The sequence below is a fragment of the Acanthopagrus latus genome, chromosome 11, assembly GCF_904848185.1.
Source record: "Acanthopagrus latus isolate v.2019 chromosome 11, fAcaLat1.1, whole genome shotgun sequence".
NCBI lineage: Eukaryota > Metazoa > Chordata > Actinopteri > Spariformes > Sparidae > Acanthopagrus > Acanthopagrus latus.
The window spans coordinates 7,480,173-7,499,456 of NC_051049.1; the positions used below are offsets into that span (position 1 = coordinate 7,480,173).

The 19,284-nt window shown below is 40.7% G+C and overlaps 2 protein-coding genes and 1 long non-coding RNA gene across 3 annotated transcripts; 2 read left to right on the forward strand and 1 right to left on the reverse strand.

The window, feature by feature from the left end:
* Positions 1-1,276: 1,276 nt before the first annotated feature.
* srd5a3 (steroid 5 alpha-reductase 3) lies at positions 1,277-5,089 on the forward strand. Its single transcript, XM_037113681.1, has 5 exons — positions 1,277-1,813; positions 2,848-2,999; positions 3,079-3,264; positions 3,348-3,473; positions 4,244-5,089. Exons 1-5 carry the CDS (start codon positions 1,590-1,592, stop codon positions 4,501-4,503), a joined length of 948 nt encoding a protein of 315 aa, XP_036969576.1. The 5' UTR covers positions 1,277-1,589; the 3' UTR covers positions 4,504-5,089.
* Positions 4,834-8,239, reverse strand: LOC119028122. The gene is made up of 3 exons (XR_005077605.1): positions 8,207-8,239; positions 6,746-6,801; positions 4,834-6,656 (listed from the first exon to the last, which is right to left on the reverse strand). It is a non-coding gene; the product is annotated as an uncharacterized LOC119028122 (long non-coding RNA).
* A 2,614-nt stretch (positions 8,240-10,853) lies between these two features.
* tmem165 (transmembrane protein 165) lies at positions 10,854-16,789 on the forward strand. The gene is made up of 6 exons (XM_037113682.1): positions 10,854-11,199; positions 11,632-11,857; positions 11,951-12,126; positions 13,804-13,986; positions 14,137-14,242; positions 15,176-16,789. The coding sequence occupies exons 1-6, from the start codon at positions 11,047-11,049 to the stop codon at positions 15,250-15,252; spliced, it is 921 nt and encodes a 306-aa protein (XP_036969577.1). The 5' UTR covers positions 10,854-11,046; the 3' UTR covers positions 15,253-16,789.
* Positions 16,790-19,284: the final 2,495 nt, after the last annotated feature.

The following is a 19,284-nucleotide window of genomic DNA, read 5'->3' on the forward strand; positions in this document are numbered from 1 at the left end:
GCAGAGGGGGAAGCAGGCAACAGTCCACACTTCCTCAGACAGGATACTGTGCTCCTCTAAGAGGCATCCTGCACTCTAATGCCTCAAAGGCCTTTCACAAAAACACACTTCTTTTCCTTTGACACATTACTACATTGTGGAGAGGAGGAGGAGGAGGAACGGGCAGGAAACTGGTGAACCTGTGAGAAGAAAGCTCAGCAGAAGCTGAGCACGAGTGAAGCACCAAGGCCACAAGGTCAGACATCTTGTTTGGTAACGCTGTCCTGAAGATCAAAGTGTGAACTGATGCAGACTTTGAATCCAGACAACTGCTCTGAACAATCACGTATCAGACGAAACATCGACAAAGGAAAAGTTGTTCTTTTACTACACATTAATGTAGTTAACAGGATACAGTTTATTGTAACTGTGCATCCAACTACCCAACAAAGTAGTACGAGGTCCTGACTAAACAAACTCATCTGAGAGGAAAGTAAGGTCCCCAGAACACTGTTTGAAGCTGGTAATGTGGCAGGGTCCGCCACATATAAACAAGGTAAAACAGTAAGAAACTGTGTTGTTTTTAAGGTCGGTTTTACACATGAAACAATCATAATTAGAGCTTGGACATTTTCAGATATGGATATTCAACCATGAATCTTTAAAATTATTTATCTGGCAAAATGTTTTATTTATTGATTTCTTTGCGCAGTAAAACAAAGCAGCAGAAAAATCAACAAAAAAGAAGCAGATGTTATAGGTGAGAATCAGAAAACCCCTCAAGCCTCACAACATGAATCGCACCTCACAATTACAAAAGTCCCAAGTCTGTGGACTTATGTGCATATGTGTACATGAGTGAGTGTATGCTATGTGTTTGTACATGTATACATACATACACATTTGTGTTTGGTCAACTACTAACAAAAGAAAGAGACCAGAAAGTCAAATGTTCAAGCTTCAATGATTTCAGCTTCTCAAATGTGAATATATTCACCACTTTCTTACGCCTTTAATTACATTAGACTAAATACATCTGGGTTCTGATGGACAATTTTTACTTTTGTGGCATTCTGTTGACAAATCATTTAACTGAGAAAACTTGACAGATGAGTTGACAATGAAAACAATCATGTATAATGCATTTAACTTTGTAAATTCAAACTCAAACTCCTGCAGATTTAGAGAGGCAAGGTGGTACATAGACATAAACTTTTCATGAAGACAAAAATCCATTAATATATGTAAGCTAATACTAAAATATGAGTGTTAAATGCAGTGGTCAGGGTTATTGCATCTGAGCATATGATCCATACATGTTGGCTCCACTTGTTCTGTGATGATTCAAGTGCTGCCACCTGCTGTATCATTTCCATTTCCTAACATCGTTTGGTGTCTGAGTCGGAAGTTAAACACTCTTCTTACTGACACTGACTGAAAAAAAAACACTGATTTCAGAAAACCATCTGGAAACCATTCATATTCTTTTAATTAAATAATTTCATGCCATTTCCTGCCTTCATATTTCATCCGGAACGGTTGCGAACGTTTCCCGTCGGACTCTTTTCTGCGTCGCACAAAACAATGTCCACAAGGTGAGGAGCTGGAAGATGAGTCTCAGCTCAGCCGGCTGGAGATGTGTTGACGTTTTGTGGGCTTTTCTGGCTTTATGTTTCCTTTTAGCCTTCTGCGCTCACAAAATCTCACCGTACCTGCCGAGAAAATATGAGACGTGCGGCCTGTACGTGTTGTTTCAGGATCTTATCCGGTACGGAAAAACAAAACAGAGCCTGAAGCGAGACGACTGGCTGCGTGTGTTTGACGTCCCTAAAAGGTAAAAGTGAGCTAACAAACAACTAAACTAACATGAGAAGCTGCATGATAATGTACTTACAACGTAAGTGTTCAATTTATGCGTTTTCAATACATTTTAACTGACTTTTAAGGGGGTTCATAGTTATGCTAACATAGCTGCACACACTCAAATCATAAATTGAGACCGAGGTGAATTTAGTTTTAAGGTTTGATATTAGACAGACTTTCACTTCGGAGACACCCAGCGGAGGCTGATTCAGGGACCATCAATAAATTAAACTATTGATTGTTTTATTTACACAATCACAGTGTTACTTAATGCTGAATTAAGGATCGTAGTGAAAATTAAACTGATTTCATGCAGCACATTTATTGTGATGCAATGCGTTATGTATTTATTAAGACAATGGATTTAATTTTCAATAACTTCCATGTCCTGGAGGCCCCATGACTCCCAAGTCAGTGCTTAAGTGTTTTACTAAATGGGACAAATAAGACACACCTGTTTTTAATACATTTTACAGCTTCTTCTATATACAGTTTAGGTATATTTGTGTATGGTAAGAAGAATTATGAGGAGGAAATAAATACAAAAAAAAAATTCTAAATATTCACATAACACAGAAGAAGCATTCAAATGTAATCAAAAGCAGGTGTGTCTTTGTCCTTTGTTTAGTAATAAAATTTTGGAGTCAAATGACATGGAAGCTACTGATAAAGTAAGCCTTGTATTGAAAAAAATGTTTGCAATATAAAAGCACAACACATTATCAATCAAAATAAGTGCGCTACATGAAATCATATATTCAGTATTACTTTTTGTATCGTAATTGTCACTATTATCATCAAGTCAGCATGAAGAAACATTGTGTTTGTGTACATTTATTTGGTCCCTAATTCAGCCTCCAGCACAATGTGAGCGTCTGGGACGTGAGCTAACCGTCTTCCTGCTGCCAACACCAGGTGAACCTGAGTACGAGGTGCCGCTGGGTGTCTCTGGAGTAAAGTTTAACATCGCTGCAGTTAACTGGAGATGCTTCTCTCGTCTCTCAGGTGGTTCTGGCACTTCTACGCCATCTCTGTCGGATGGAACAGTCTTCTCCTTACCTTGTACCTGAACTTCACATTTCAGCATCAGTCGTTCCCATTATGGCTGACTGGAATATTAGACTTTTTGACAGGTGTACCAACCACTAAGAATCAAGGTAGGCTGTGTTAAAGCTTGTGTTTCCTTTTTCCTGTGTCACACTGATACTGTTTGTCATTCACGCTGTCTGTCTGTAGCCCCACAGCTGTCTACTCTGCTGGTGCAGCTACTGTTCTGCATCCACTCCCTCAGGAGGCTGATGGAGTGCCTGTTTGTCAGTGTTTTCTCCGATGGGAAGATACACTTGGTGCAGTATGTGTTCGGTCTGGGGTATTACCTCATACTGGGGTTGACGGTGCTCTGCTCAGATCGTCTGGGAAAAGGTTCAATTGAAATCCCTCCTCTATACATTGATTATTCACTGGTTCAACTATGTGGTGTTGATGTTGATGCTGTTCTATTTAAGGGACTGGACCTCTCCTCTCTCAGCTGGACTGGTTTCATGTGGCAGGGATCGCACTTTTCCTTGGGGCCTCGCTGATGCAGCATCAATCCATGGTCCTGCTGGCCAGGCTCCGCACTGGGAAATCAGGTCAGCTTGTGCACGTGTCATTGCTTAAACCAGTGCTTTTGTGTATTTTGAGCCTTTTATTACACATGTTGTATACTTAATAACTGCGACCATTTCCCAAAGTACACCAATAATTAGATTCTGTAGATTTCTACAGAATACTAATGGTTCCTTTTCTGTTCAGGATGGTAGGACACAAAACAGATAGCAGATCAGATTAGTGCTTATGACAGGAAATCCATCATAGTGCACATCATAGTGACTGTTATCATTGTATTTGTATTTTTTTGGCAGCTGAAAACACAGTGGTGTCATAGCATCACATTGATGTGTAGGACTGCAACTATTGATTATTGTAATAACCTGATAATCTGCTTGATCGTTTACTCTTTTATCCAACCAACAGGTCAAAACCTAAAGACTCTCCATTCACTGTCATTAATGGCAAAGAAAAAACAGCAAATTGACACATTTAATGAGCTGGAACTAAAAAGGTTTTGACATTGTTTTGGTGCTGGGAAGGTTGAGTACAGTGAGTTAATCAGGGGTGGGAAACAGCTGCCTGCTGCTCCTAGAAACAAGGTTGCTGAGGGTGAGTGGAGGCTAGTAGGCTTTGTTAAGATGAGGGAAACTGCAGAGTGGGTGATGATCCTCTTTGGGTTCATCACAATGAGCCACACCTTTTGCCATACACATATGATCTATATAAAGCTTAATGTATAATAATGAAGAGTAACAGTCAGTCAGCTCCTGTTGAGGGCTAACTTATTTTCTGTTTGTTGTCCTTTCAGGAGCAGTGGAGACGCTGGCTCACCGAGTGCCAAATGGAGGCTGGTTCGAGCTGGTGTCATGCCCACATTACTTTGCCGAGCTGCTGATCTACATCTCACTGAGCCTGGTTCTGGGAGGACAGTCTCTCACCTGGTGGCTTGTTGTCCTTTATGTTTTTTTCAATCAGGCGCTTGCAGCACAGCTTTGTCATGATCTCTATACAAGCAAATATGAGTCATACCCGAGGCACAGAAAAGCTTTCATACCATTTGTGCTGTGAATAGTTTGTGTTTACGTTCTTTACTGGGAACTGTAACGTCAGAGAAAATGTAAAGAGATGGCTGTTTAACTGAAAGTGTGAGACTGAAAACCTTGACATTGATTGACAAGGTGCTCTAGACCGACTGAAGCTGCTCAGTAGCCAACAGGAAAACATTTAAGAAAGTTGACAGCTCCAGAATGGGAATGTCAGCAAAACTCTCTCCAGGTCAGAGGTGAGCTGTTTCTGAGAAACTAAAATAAAGTAAGACAGAAATAAGGAATAGGGACACATTCTGTGGTTGCAGCAATATACCTGTTTTAAGGTATATCATGCTATGAAAACTGACCGTCATCGTCCCCTGTACGTATATTGTTACTAATTGTTACTATCATATCAAGTTTCATGTCTGTCAGAACATAATATCTAGTTAAAATACAAGCATTTGTTCAACCAAAACCACTGTTTTCATTCCTTGCATGCTCATTGTAAGTGGGTTTACATGTACATGTTGACATAAATGAGTTCTTACCAAGTCAATTTTGGAGATCTCTTTTAATCCACGTATTACTGTATGTAAAACAGTATAAAGACAGTTTAAGTGAGACTTGACTGAGAAAAGTATCATTATTGAGATGACTGAACTGAAATGCTATATTCTACACATTTTTAGATAAAGCTACAAAATAAAGTACAAAAAAAAGTTACCATGAAAATTTTGTTAATTGCTTGTATATCACAATGTATTATTTAATGTTATGTTTAAATATGCAAATGAGAATCATTTCTAATTAGAAGTACACACATTTATGGAACATAAATCTGAACTTTTAATAAATCCAGGTTCAAAATCACTTCATTTCATTTGTTGACATATTACAGCCAAAGCTTTTGTGCAGAGGGATCTCTCTTTTCATCACTCCAAAATTTAGGTTTCTAAGGTGTTATCCCAAGTAACAGTCACTTAGATGCAGTCTCATTCATTTTGTCTAAAATTAGTCCCGCCCACAGACCCAGGCTTGTAAAGTATTCTCTATAAATCTGCTTTTTTATACAGTTACCTGCTAAGTAGAGGAATATTTAATCTGGTGGGAGGCTGACTCAGGTGTGGAGATCAGTTACTATTTGCCTCCCTCCAGGTGAAATAAACCTAATGTTACATAAAACTTTGTCGAAATCCTGACCAGATCTCAAGATTAAGTATATTTCATTTCATATGGAATAAAAAATGATTTTTCATAAGTAGTCCACGATTCATATACCGCTGAACTTAGTACTTCCTAGACTACTTGCATGAATAATATGAAGGGTTTTTTTTACCGGTTACTTTTCGTGTAATTCTTTGTCAAAATCTTTAATCCGTGACACATGTGGTCTGTCTTTGAGAGAGAGAGAGAGGGACAAAATGTCCAACAGCCATGGATATTAGACAGACCCTCAGTCGTACTCAATAACTACAAAATACTTCCTTATTAAAAACAAAGATGGGGTTTGTGAGTTCATTTAATTAAAGAAAATACCTCCTGCTCGTATTAAAAACACCAAAACTCTTATTGCCAAAATGTTACACTGTGAGCGACAGGAGATTGTGAATGCATTGATTTGGATTTGGAACGATGAAGGAACAACAGCGAGTTAAGAAAACTGTTAATGTTTGTCCTTCACAAGACATAAAGTTTAGTATCTAACACGGGAGCTTCTGAGGGTTGGTGGCGCTCTTGCTGCTTGAAGTCTATACAGCCGAGAGAGTGAGTCTGTTTGCGAGCAGCACAACATTTCCTACTGATCTGATAGAAAAGATTTGCCAACACGAGGCTTGTAAAATACGTTTGACTAATTTAATGCTTCATCACAGATGGACGGAAACTAAAGCAGTATATTTTGTTGAGGATGTTTGGGAGTCTCAGCGGTTACTTCTGGTTTGTTTAGTCTTTTCTAGTATTCTCTGATCTCTTAGCAGACACCTCACCTCTCCTCTGTCACTGATGCTCTGTGGATGGATGGATCACATGCTGCAGAGCCTTCCTGTCCTGGGCCGAGCACCAACCAGACAACATGTTAGTCCACAAATCTTGATTACAGGAAATCAGGATGCAGTTCAGAAAACTGTCGTCCAACTCGTCCTTAGCATCCTGTTCCTCTGCCCACATTTTCAGCTCCTGGCTGCTCTCGTTCTGGAGAAATGAACAAAGACCATCAGCACTCTGCAGATATGTCAGCCACGTCTGTTCCCCCTCGTAAAGTACAGGTGAAACATACTTACACTTTCCCTTCAGGCTCCTGTGGTGGCTCATGTCCATTGTTTGGACCGTCCATCACCTGCAAGATGAGAAAAAAGAGCAGTGGTAGTTTCACGTCTCTTTGTGCAGATTTTGTGGTGATTTATGGAAGTTTTCGGTGAATTTGTAGAGGTTTTCTATATATTTGTGGATATTTTGTGTATTTGTGGAAAAGTCTTTTTTTCTGAATTTGTGGAGGTTTGCATATATTTGTGGAGGTTTTTGTGTATTTGTGGAGGTTTTGCATATATTTACAAACGTTTATTGCGAATTAGTTAAGTTTAGTGGAGTTTTTGTGTATTATGGTTATTTTGTGTGTCATTGTGAAGATTTTTAGTCTTTTTTGTGAGATTTTAAGTGTATTTGTGGAAGTTTTGAGTGTTTTTGTGGACATTTTGTGTGTATCTCTAAAAAGCTTTTAACATATGTATACACTGAGAGCCACAACACTAGAACCACTGACAGGTGAAATAAATAACATGGATCATTGTGTTCCAATGCCATGTTCGGCTGTGAAACCATGAGTCCTAGCATTCATGTGGACGTCTCTTTGACAAACACCAGTCACCCAAACACAGCTGCAGACCAAGTACACCCCATCATGGCAGCAGCACTCCTTGATGGCAGTGCCCCCCCAGCAGGACAACGCACCTGCAACGCTGCAAAAACTGCTCAGAAATGACCCAAGGAACATGGGAAAGAGCTCAAGGTGTCAACCTGACCTCCAGATTCTCTAGATCTCGATCCAGCTGGTCTTCCACTGGATGCAGTCTGAGCCAAGAACAATCCATGGGGGCCCCAACATGGATGGGAGTTGGTTCTGGCGCATCCCGTAGATGCTTAACTGAATTGGGATCTGGAGAATGAGGAGGCCAGTTTCACACCTTGGGTTCTTTGCCATGAGGGAATGTAGTTGGTCTGAACGGTGTTTGGGTGGATGGTGTTTGTCAGAGAGGCTCCACAGAAATGACAGAAGTCAAAGTTTCCCAGCAGAACATTTGACTGTAACAAGATGATCAATGCACACTTCACTTGTCACTTGTTTTAATATTGTGGCTGAAAAGTGTAGATATACATGTTAAATAAAATATAATCATATAATACATATTATATATAAATGAGATCAAATAAATACAGGCGTTTTACTGTTTATATTTCCTCTCAGTAAACAAAACCCATTTAACATGTTGAACTGAAACAATGCCCGTTGCCTACAATTTAGCACTTAGTAAAACCCATTTAAAATACTACTTTTACCTCCTTCTCTTACTTCCCACTGAAATAACTTGCACATCGCTGCCAACGCAAACTGTCGGTATTCAGCAAGCTGTGAATGAGACACGACTATCCTACTGAATCATTTACTGATCCTAGAGTATTAATGAACAGCAACTGACAAATCTCACACTTGCTGCCTTTAATGTTTGCACCTCTGTTGCACTGACCTTGTTGGACCAGGTGTCTCTCCTCTCTGGGTCTGATCACCATACAGGTAAGAGCTGTTCCACCTGAAGCTGAAGACAAGTCCCACTGTTCACCTGGAGAGAGAAGGAAACACTTTAATATTACATGATGACTAGATACGTGTGTGTGTGTGTGTGTGTGTGTGTGTGTGTATTCTGATTGTAACAGAAAAGATGTAATCACATTAAAGACACATCCAGCAAAAGGGGATTTCTTACAGGATTATAATTTCATAACATAGAATGATATAGCAGTCTGTAACCATGTGCATGACATCACTTCTGGAGTCTCACATCACTCTGCACTGTAAAATCAACTATAGTCTTATTTAATAAATGTGTTTTTTAAAGGTAAACCAAATGCTGTAACGATGCTAGTATTAACAAGTTAACATTACACAGCAAGACAATGGCGTCATGCTAACACTCTCCAACAGACACACCTTAGCTAACATGCAAAGCAGGCTGTAAAAACACCAGGATGAAATGATTCAGACGTCCTTATATCCTCGTTATAGTGTCAGTACCAGGTTAATGTGTCCTTGCCCGTTAATAAAGGTAGCTGAGCCGCTGCTAACGTGTTTCCCAAACCATGCAGCGCATCTCCAACAACATTCAAGTCAGCTAGCTAACATAGCATAACAACATAACTACTCACTTCCGTAAACGTTAGCTAACAACATTTCATTGCGTGTTAAAGAATACATACATTTCAAACAAGGTGCATGCCGATTTTACGGACACTACCGACTTGTTTTGAAATAGTGACCTACATTTAATTACCTGCGTATTATTGATGTTATAAACACAGCAGAGATAAAAACGACCAAAATCACAATGGAGTTTGGTGCACCGAGCAAAACATAACGTCCATCGCGCATTTAAATGGATGTACTTTGAGGATTATGTTCCAGCCGAATTTACCTAAACACTTTACAGTTAAATTAGAGGTCTTCAGCTTGCTGTTCAGAGTTATTTCAGAAACATTTGAGGCAAAAACAAATCTGTCCGGCTCCCTTTTAAGTTGCACATTATGTAGAACTTACTGGGCTTACATAACCCATGAAGGTAGTTACTATGTGGAGCTCCCTGATATGAAGGAACATCACCTGGGCTTATTACCTGAGATCTGCAGGTAATAACTGATTTTTACATCCCCACACAGACATAAATACACCTGTACTAAGCCGGTAACTGTACACATAAAGGAGATTCATGCAGAAGAGTTTACTCACCGTATTCGTGTCCTCAGAGAAGAGCAGCTCAAACCAGAGTGAAGATCTGTCATTGATTCATATAGGCATCTACAGTTTTGGAGGGAAATGCACAAACTTCGCGCGGGAAATGAGCAAGACCGCCCCTTTTGGCGCACACCACCTGCATTGGTAGAAAATATGTGGGCGGGACTTATTTTGCGTGGTTTATGTGGAGCCGACCAGGAAGTCATTAGCTTGTGGGATACTGCTTAGCACAGTTGGTAATGTGGGGTTCTTGGCACATGGTTCTGACATGAGCTTTAATTGCACTAACAAAGGAAAGTGCATCGACCCTACTGTCCAGTAGGTGGCACCTGCTTGACACAGTCCCCCCAGGTTGGATAACTCCCATCCCCATGGTCTGAGAGCGCACCTGAATGCATCGTCAGTTAGGCTTAGGGTTAAGCAGATTCATCTACTGTTGAACTTAGTACTTCCTAGACTACTTGCATGAGTAATATGAAGTACTTTTACTGTGTACTTTTTGAGTAAACCTGTGTCAAAATCCTAAACAGAGAATAAGAGTACATGTATTTCGCCCAACTTTGACATGGAATAAAAAAGGTTATTTTTTTAGTCCAAGATTCATACAATACAGAACTTAGTACTTCATCGTCTACTTGCATGCATAATAACAAGTACTTTTGCTGTGTATTTTTTGAGTAATACTTTATCAAAATCCTTAGCTAAGCTGAAATGGATCCAAAAGGCATTTTAGTCAAGCTAGTTTACAGACTCCTCCTCAACTTGCACCAGTAATTGTCAGTAATCTTTCTCTGAATGCTTTTATTTTTCACTCTCACTTCAACTGTTTGCATTCAGCTAATTCAATCCAAGCCTGAATATGCTCTCTGAACTGTGAATATTAATGTACGTGTTTTATGTGTATCACAGCAAAGGAAAAAGTGTTGTTTGTTTGTTTTTTTATTCCACTAAATGTCAGTGTATTTGATTGGCTATAAAATTAACTGATAAGATAACTTCAACTGTGAAGGTGTATAGAAGGTGTGTTTTACTAGTTATTATAAATTAATAACTCCAAACTGTAATGCTACTGTAGTGGTCAGGTTCCTACAACCACTGAATAAACATCTGGAAAATAGTTGGTACTTTAGAATACATTAATTGTTTTGTTAAATAATATTTTAAACTTGTCTTTTTTTGTCAAAAAAGACAAATCAAGATAAACATAAGTGATTTTTTTGTTTGGTTTTTTTTGTGTCTTTCAAGCCTGAACTCATTTTCAACTGTCTCTGATGTAGTTACCGACAAGAAGACTGTCCAATCACCGAGCTGCTCTGTGCGTACGTCACCCCACACTCCTACGTCACTGCCTTCACGGTCCTATCATCTTCCTGGATTGGTCCATCACGAGGCAGCAAGATTCTAACTTCCGCCCTGAGTTTGCTCGGTCGCTGTGATCGTGACGTGTATTAGCAAGGAGTCCCTCGAATAGTGTAGGTTGCTAATATGAAGTTAGCCAGTTTTGTTGCCGATGATATTAAGTGATTCGCGGAGCACAAATTAAAGCGGAGACGGTCTTCGGTCGGTCTTTTGGAAGCAATAATGCCTCTCATGGTCGGCGGAGGTAACGGACGAGCTGATAGAAATGTGATGTGCCTCTTGTTTCCGCTCGCCGCCGTGTTTTTGTTGTCGGTCGGAGTTGCTGCAGTTCCAGAGGAGCACAAATCAGCTGTCCAGGAGCAGCCCGCACCAGAGGTAAAAGCCTTAACTTCACGGTTACCAATTAAAACTTGTATCGTCGTGTGTATGGAGCGGTTTCTGGCGCCGGTGCTGCCTCTGCTCCCTAGCTCCTCCGAGCTAGCTACCATATGCTAACCCCTCTCACGTTGTGTTCCGGGTGTAGCTAAAGAGGGTAAAGTTAGTCTTTAATTTCTAAACATGGCTAACAAAGCAAATATTTGAATGGAAGTTAAGATAACATAATAGCTGGCTGCCAGCATGAACGGGCCACGCTGGCATTGTGTAGCCACCAGTTTTGTTTACATTTCCTCTAATGTGATTAAAAGCACGCGGCCCTAAAATAAAGCTAACCAGGACACTTCCCTCTGCAAGTTTGACTTTGAGTTTAAACTGTGTGTGACTTGGCTGACTGTCACTGTGTGTAACTGGGTTCATTTTTATTCGCAGAAAGCCTCAAGTCCCCATCCAGTAGGCCCGGCAGTGTCTGAAGATGACTCCAGCAAAGGAAACCTGGGCTTCATTCATGCCTTTGTGGCCTCCATCTCTGTCATCATCGTCTCTGAGTTGGGAGACAAGACATTTTTCATCGCAGCCATCATGGCCATGCGTTACAACCGTCTCACCGTGCTGGCAGGTGCCATGCTGGCCCTGGGACTCATGACTTGTCTCTCAGGTTAGCAGAGCTTGATATTTTTAGTCCTGCGCTTTGAGTCATTCCTCCATTTTCCGCTGTGTGATGATCAATAATTGCTGTACCCACCCACAGTGCTCTTTGGCTACGCCACCACCATCATCCCTAGAATCTACACATACTACGTGTCCACCGCTCTGTTTGCCATCTTCGGTGTACGCATGCTGAGAGAGGGGCTGAGAATGAGTCCAGATGAAGGCCAGGAGGAGCTGGAGGAGGTGCAGGCAGAGATCAAGAAGAAGGATGAAGAGGTGGGTCAACTTTTTACACTCTTGACTCGGACAGATCAAGTCGTACAACTCCAGTGTAACTAAACCATTACGATGAAGTAAACACACGTAACTCATACAAGCAGTATTGGTCCTGTTTCTGACTGGTAGTGTGGCTTCTCTCTCCCCCAACTTAAAAATAGTTCACGCTACTTCTTCACCAGGAGGAGGCTGACAGTAACATGCTCCCTGTGTGATCCAATCACCAGTAACCGGCTCTGTGTGTGTCACTTGACACCTGGCATTACAATGCGTTTTGAGTAACCTCTTGTTATTAGATCTCACTTCTCCAGTTTCCCCAGCAAGTAAACCCATACATTTTTGTGTTTCCAAAGACCTAATGCTGTTTTGACCTGTGCAACAGCTGTAGTAGCCGACGCACTGGGACAAACTGACCTGAGAAGGCCCAAATAATCAAGGATCTGTCAAAGACAGACAGACACAAAGTTTCTCCTAAAACTCACAAAACTGCCATTTGTTTTTAAGGGAGTCTGGGGAACTTTCTCCACTGACAACAAATGAGTATTGATTACTTTTTACTACAGGTTATTTGTAAAGTTTGATATGTTACCATCACTTCTTTGGTGTAAATAATGAAATCAGCGGAAACGGTGTGTGCCAATGTCATTGCAACATAAAGACCCGTCTCCACACGTCTCCTGCAATGAAGCAGACGGGTCAGTACAGAGATCCTGCTACAAACCACCGTTGATTTTATATCAGGAAAATAAACAACTGAAGTCACTGTAGTCAGTGCTGAATTTACAAGCAGGCAAGAATGATTGAGATATGCCATAACTGTTTTGAAGAAGTCGATTACACTTTTTTTTTCTTTTTTTAGACTGAGCAACTGTCAGAATTGTGCAATTTTTAAGCAACTCTGGTGACAGTGTGTTCACAATCATCTGATGTCAACATGGGGAGTTCAAAGAGACCTCGATCTGAAAGTCAGACAGCTGTTTTATGTGGTTGCTTTAGAGGAGTTCAGTCGAGCAAGTAGTCCTTTGATTTGAGTGTGATCACATGCGGCCCCGGCCACCTCTGAATGTGGTCTCAAATACGTCATCTTGGGGGCCTTCACATCTGTAGTTAGAGCTGTCCATGTGTGATCAGATCACTGGGTGAATGTTACACTTGGTCATGGGGTTGCTGCCCCTCAGTAGAAGATGATGTGGCGCTTGCACATGCAGTGAGCAGTTAATCTCATGTCTAATTAATGAATCCAAATATAATCCTTGAACTCATTTTACCACTCTGATCAGAGGCATTTTTAAAAAATGGAATGAAGTTGCATTTTTGCTGCATGCGGTAATGAGGGTTTTACTGTTCAAGCCACAATTGTTTTTGATTAAACTGAAGTTAACAAAGAGATCTGTCTCGGATCTCATGACCAGACCAGCTAATCTGCTGTCAGAAATGCTTCTCATTATCTTGGCTATTCCTACCTGTATTAAGTGGCCACTGTACCGTACACTGTCGAGTAGAGCAGCTCTTGACATTTCTTCCTACATGGCTATTGACTGATGTTTTATGTAGAAGAGTAAAACATGGTACTATTCTAAAAATACACCCATGGTTTAATATGATAATGAGCATCACAACCTGTTTTTTTTTGTTGTTTTTTTTGTCAAATCACTGTATCATCTGTCGTCTGTGCAGCTCCAGCGATCCAAGCTGGCCAATGGGACTCCAGACGTGGAAGCTGGGTCGGGGACTACAATTCCTCAGGGAAAGTGGCACAGCTTAATTTCACCCATCTTCATCCAAGCCCTCACCCTCACCTTCCTGGCAGAGTGGGGGGACCGCTCACAGCTGACCACTATAATTCTAGCTGCCCGGGAGGTTTGTTTCATTAATACCATATGAGCCACATCACAAACTAAACACGCCCCTCAGTGTTCCCTTGAAAACTGTTGATTAAATATTAAGGAAAGGTAACATCAAATTCTCTGTAGCATCAACATGAAAGGGACTTTTTTTTTAAATTCCCAGGATCCATTTGGAGTGGCAGTGGGCGGCACACTTGGACACTGTATGTGTACCGGACTGGCTGTGGTAGGAGGGAGAATGATCGCCCAGAAAATATCTGTCAGAACAGGTGAGAACGAGCTTGGATTGTGTTTGTTGCTGTATTTTTAAAGAGCAATATTTTCATGATTACAGTTCATCCTTAAGTTGACACCGTGTCTCATTCTTGAGTTTATAAAGTAGTATGAGCAGTCGTCCATGTCATGTTGAGAATAACTTGAATAGTAACAGATAGTAACATTTGGCAGGTTTCAGTGTAATGACACTTCAGACTGCAACAGAACATCTTTTTGGGTTTTGAAGTCACTGCTAGTTTATTCTCATGCTCTGGTAGTCCTAAAGCCCGATTCAGATCAATGATTTTGCAACAAGATGAGTTGAATCTTGCAGCTACTTGCAGTGTGCCGGTCTACAACGCTCTGAAAACTTTCCAGTTCACACCAATGCGACCAGACAAGATGGTGTAGCGTCTCCACAGGAATGGCTGTACTTCTGTTCTGACTGCAGGCTTTGTAGTGGAGCCGAATATAATTTGTAGTGTCTTATAATATGAACGAGCGAAGTCACAAGTTTCTCGCTACAGCTGCATTTCCAGTAAATACGAAACCACAAAAATAAAAGACGTGTGTGCGGAGAGGAGGAAAAGCAGTGTAGCTCTAAATTTAACAATTTTAAGATGATGAGGTGATTCTCTCTTTCCGCCGTCAAAATTTGCCATTAGACCAGCTGACGTGGTGTGATTGGCTGTTGTAACGGGAGGCGTTTATTACCTTCTAAAACCAGCAGCTGGCACGAGGCGAGCCGAGGCGGGCCATTTCACGCTGCTGCAGCTTTCCCCAGTAACATCCTGAAACGGCATTGTCTTGTCACGAGCTTTCGGTCTGAACTGGGCTCTTGTTTAAACTTCCCCGCATCTGTAAAACAAATTACATATACATGGGTTGTTTGTCTCGTAATCCACCCCATAATTAAAGTGCCTCTCTCCTTGTTTTTGCTCCCACAGTTACAATCATTGGAGGGATCGTTTTCCTGGCGTTTGCCTTCTCTGCCCTGTTCATCAAGCCGGACGCTGGATTTTAATTGGACGGAAAAAAAAGGACTTTCAGGTTTTCCTCTGTACATACGTGTAAAATTTGGTAACGTTGCTGTAGAGAGACTGTAGTTTTGACTCTGTGTGTGTCCAACAAGACAGTGTGACATGTAAAAAAAAAAAAAGAGAGAGAGAGAGAGAGCGCTTCAGTCCTGTCCTCGTCTCCTAGCTGCTCCACTACAGTCTGTAACTCTCGAGGGAACTCTAGGCATTAGTTTATTGAACACTTCCCATGAGTCTAACCTTCACTACACATTAAAGCCTCATGGGAAAACGTAGCTGTTGAATTCTAACTGATCGGTGTTTTTAGTTAGATTCCCAGTTACTTCAGGATGGAAAATCCTTAATCTTTTTATATTATGTGATGAAAGAGAAGAAACCGTTACAGGGGCGAGCTGAGCAAGCAGGTCGGAACTGCAGCTCTCCATCAGAGCTGTGTTCACATCACAAGGTGTGTGCGTGAGAGAGAGAGCGAGAAGACGCGATTGTTACTGATAGCTGCCCTCCGACCCATCGCTCAAAGGTTCTCTGGCTCACACAGTGAGTCTGACATTCAGTACTTCCCTCCTACTCAGCCCTTAGATACTGAGTCCATTTCAAAATCTTTGCCTTTTTTCTTTTTGTTTTATAAATGTTGAATGATTATTTGGTTGACAGAATAATAACCTCAGACCTAAAGAATGGAAAAAAATGACCTACGTTTTGTAGTAATTTTAATTTCCCGCTGTGTGGAAAAAGACTGAAACGGCATATAATTATGATATAAATTGAGTTTTTATTAGAGACAGACAACATTGAAATATTCCTCTTAGTTACTCCTCACAGTCTTTTTTCAGAGAGACAGGGACCTGATTCACTAGAATACCTCTGCGTCCGGGTGTTACCATGTCACTACAGCTTCAGAACAGCGCACGTGCACCGCGCAAAAACACAGATTGCATATTGGGGATAGCGATCGAGGTACTTCATACTTCCTGCTTCCAGTTTCAGGCGCCGATAGTGAACAAGAACACAAGTCAGGCTGCCGAGCGGTTAGCGGTCACCTCCACACAGGTTAACTCCTCCTCAGCGTTTAAAGCCATGTCCACTACGAACCTCACTGCCTCCATTGTTGCTGCTTTCGATTCACAGAATGGATGGGTACAGAGCAGACGAGTCACCACCACGTGTCCATAAGTCACTCCTGCCGTAAGCAGCTGCGTTGTAGCTGCTGTGACACCTGAACGCGGCGATGTAATTCAACCTACGTTTTCACCTTTTTTGTTTAAAGGGGTATCTATTTATTTAGCTTCATTTTCTTTCTTTTTAAGCAACTGTACTGTAGAAACCAAAAAAAACAAACAAAAAAAGGATTGGAGGCACAACAAACGAGTGGAGATATTTTTGTAAGTGAACAGGCTACAAGCTGCATTGTCAATATTTGACAGACTGCGCCCAGCTGTGAAATACTTCTGTTTGTGCTAAAGGTCGGTTGAAAATGCCTATAAATCTAAAATGCTCAATAAAAATGTTTCATGTGTTGTCTGATTTCTGAACCATGCATCATTTGTCCTGTGCTGACACCACGTCAGAGATGCGTAAAGAGAAAAGAATAACTGGACTCGACAGAACACCAGAGACATTTCATTACAGATTTATTTTCAAGTTGAAGGGGAGCAAACGATCGATACATTTGCCTGTAAAGGTTATGTTTTAATTTATGAACCGTTTGGCTCGAGAAATGAATGCGAGGCAGCGAGCACACACCTGTGGAAAGAGCTTTCAGCGTGGATAAGAATGCATTATTGTTTATTATGAATTATGTTTATGTCAGGCTGCTGATGTAATGTTTGATCCAAGTTTAATTCCAGTCAGAGAGCCTAAAAGCAGAATGTTAAATTAACTTCTTTATCCACTGACCAACTGCTGGTGAAGTCTCATAATTTTCCAGCCGCTCAGTAGATCACTATTGGTTTTCTTTGTTTTTTTTTGGCTGATGAGTGAAGCAAATCTAGCATCCTCTTGCTTTATTCTGCCAGCATTTGGCCGGTGCTGAATTTGAGCACCGCACAAATCTGAACAGCAGGCGGCAGCAGCGGATGTGAAGAGTGCAAAACTAAGTCCTCCATGCTCGTGCCGGAGTGCAGCAGGAGAAAATAAACTCAACATGTTGACGTTTCAGTTGCAGATCTGCAGAGAAGCATGTCGGACAGAATCCAAAATATGGCACCTCTTTGTGATAAGGCCTTTCAAAAGACATTGTAGCTAAAGGCTTATAATGGTTATTAACTATTTAAGACAGAGGTGACAAGATTAATCAATTAAACATTTGGTCAGTCTATTTTGGTAATCATTTTTCGAACGTGTCAAACACGTTGGTGCTGTTCTCCATTTAATATGATGTTAGATTCATGTTAAAAATACTTGATGAATGAAGATGTGATCTTTAAGCTGTGGGACAAGTGCACTTTTCAATTAACATAGAAAACAAGTGTCAGATTAATGAAGAATTGAACTTAGATCAGCTGCAGCCCTGGGACAAGGTGAATTACAGGTGGCAGCTGTACGATATGACCAACATATTATATTGGGATTATGTTTTTTATGACATATTATGATCATACATGATTCAGTACGAGTGGAAGTAATTGTTTTTGTGTCACAATTTCTGTTTTCATTACATTTGAAGGCCAGTACATCACTCATGTGCTCCAGTATAATTCTGTTTTGTCACCTTTTATCATAAAATGTTTGCTTGTCCGTATTACAGTTTCTATATTAATGATTAGCTGTGCAGCTCTAGTATCAGGCTGTTTAAAACCCTTCTTTTGTTATCAATTCAATAACACATAAATCAATAACAAATCGTTTTCATCCATGTATTCTTGTATGTGATGATATAATGAGAATTTACAACTCATTTAAAGAGTTTTAATCTATCAGATCTACTTTCATTATCAATCCATTGTGATCTATAAAATGTGAATAAAGTAAAAGCTGCTCATTTCAGTTTCCCACAGTGACAGTCCAAAACCAAAAACTCTGCTTGAAGAACGACTAAAACGAGAACTCGGTTATCAAAATAGATGGCAACATATTTTCTTTTGATCGACTAATCAGTTAGTCAATAAATCATCAGAGCTCTAATTTCTCCACAGCTCAGTTATCAATCAGACTTTTCTCCCTCTCTTTTTTTTTTTTTTTTAAGAAAACATGGGACTTTTCGCAGCCTGATTACCTAAAAGTTGTTAAACTCTTATTCAGCATCAGTAAATTATTGGCTGGTTATTAATAAAGTTAGTAGTTACAACTTAATTGAATGGGTGTTTTGGGGGGTTTTTTTGGAAAGCGGTGCCAACACATTTCAAACAGCACACAGTGTTAGCGTCTGGGCTAAGATGATGTAGCATCGGTGACATCACAGCACCTGCCTCTGACATCACCTTTAGTAGCCACAGGTGTGTTCTGCAGCAGCACATTTCATGAGCCAAACATGAACGCCACACAAACATGAAGAGAGAGAGAGAGAGAGAGAGCACTGATAGACATTCAGAGTATTTTTTTGTTTTTTGTTTTGTTTTGTTTTTTCTTTTAGTGTGTACATCAGAACACCACAACATTTACCACAACGCATTGTGTCTCTTTCATTCAGGGCTTCGCCTTCTGTCGTTTCCCTCTCTTTGGATCACAAAACATTTTCCCTCACACCTTTCAATCACTTGGCAATGACCGTCTCGTGGGTTTGTGTCGTCCTGTTAAAAAAAGAAAAAAAAAAAATCCTTTCTCTGTCAATTTCAACAGTTTCCAGCATGAAGGAAAACGATTTGAGTGTTGGGTGAAGATTTCAAAACAACCACTGAGTTTGATACAAAGTCTTTGCATAACCATAAACCAGCTTCTTTCTGGGGAGTTCAACAGTCTCTGCGTTGTGTGTCACAGTTCGTTTAGATCCTTTGTGGTTATTTATTTCTTATTTTTTTGTCACGTTTAGCAGCGGTGTCGCTTGTGTTCGATGTTCATGTGCATACGTTCGAGCTTCATGA

Bases quoted from the DNA above. Each gene is read 5' to 3' on its own strand.
- srd5a3 (XM_037113681.1), top strand. From the start codon at position 1,590: ATGAGTCTCAGCTCAGCCGGCTGGAGATGTGTTGACGTTTTGTGGGCT. The intron at 3,000-3,078 runs GTAGGCTGTGTT...GTCTGTCTGTAG, and splicing joins ACCAACCACTAAGAATCAAG to CCCCACAGCTGTCTACTCTG. The intron at 3,265-3,347 runs GTTCAATTGAAA...GTTCTATTTAAG, and splicing joins CTCAGATCGTCTGGGAAAAG to GGACTGGACCTCTCCTCTCT.
- tmem165 (XM_037113682.1), top strand. From the start codon at position 11,047: ATGCCTCTCATGGTCGGCGGAGGTAACGGACGAGCTGATAGAAATGTG. The intron at 11,200-11,631 runs GTAAAAGCCTTA...TTTTATTCGCAG, and splicing joins AGGAGCAGCCCGCACCAGAG to AAAGCCTCAAGTCCCCATCC. The intron at 13,987-14,136 runs GTTTGTTTCATT...TTAAATTCCCAG, and splicing joins TAATTCTAGCTGCCCGGGAG to GATCCATTTGGAGTGGCAGT.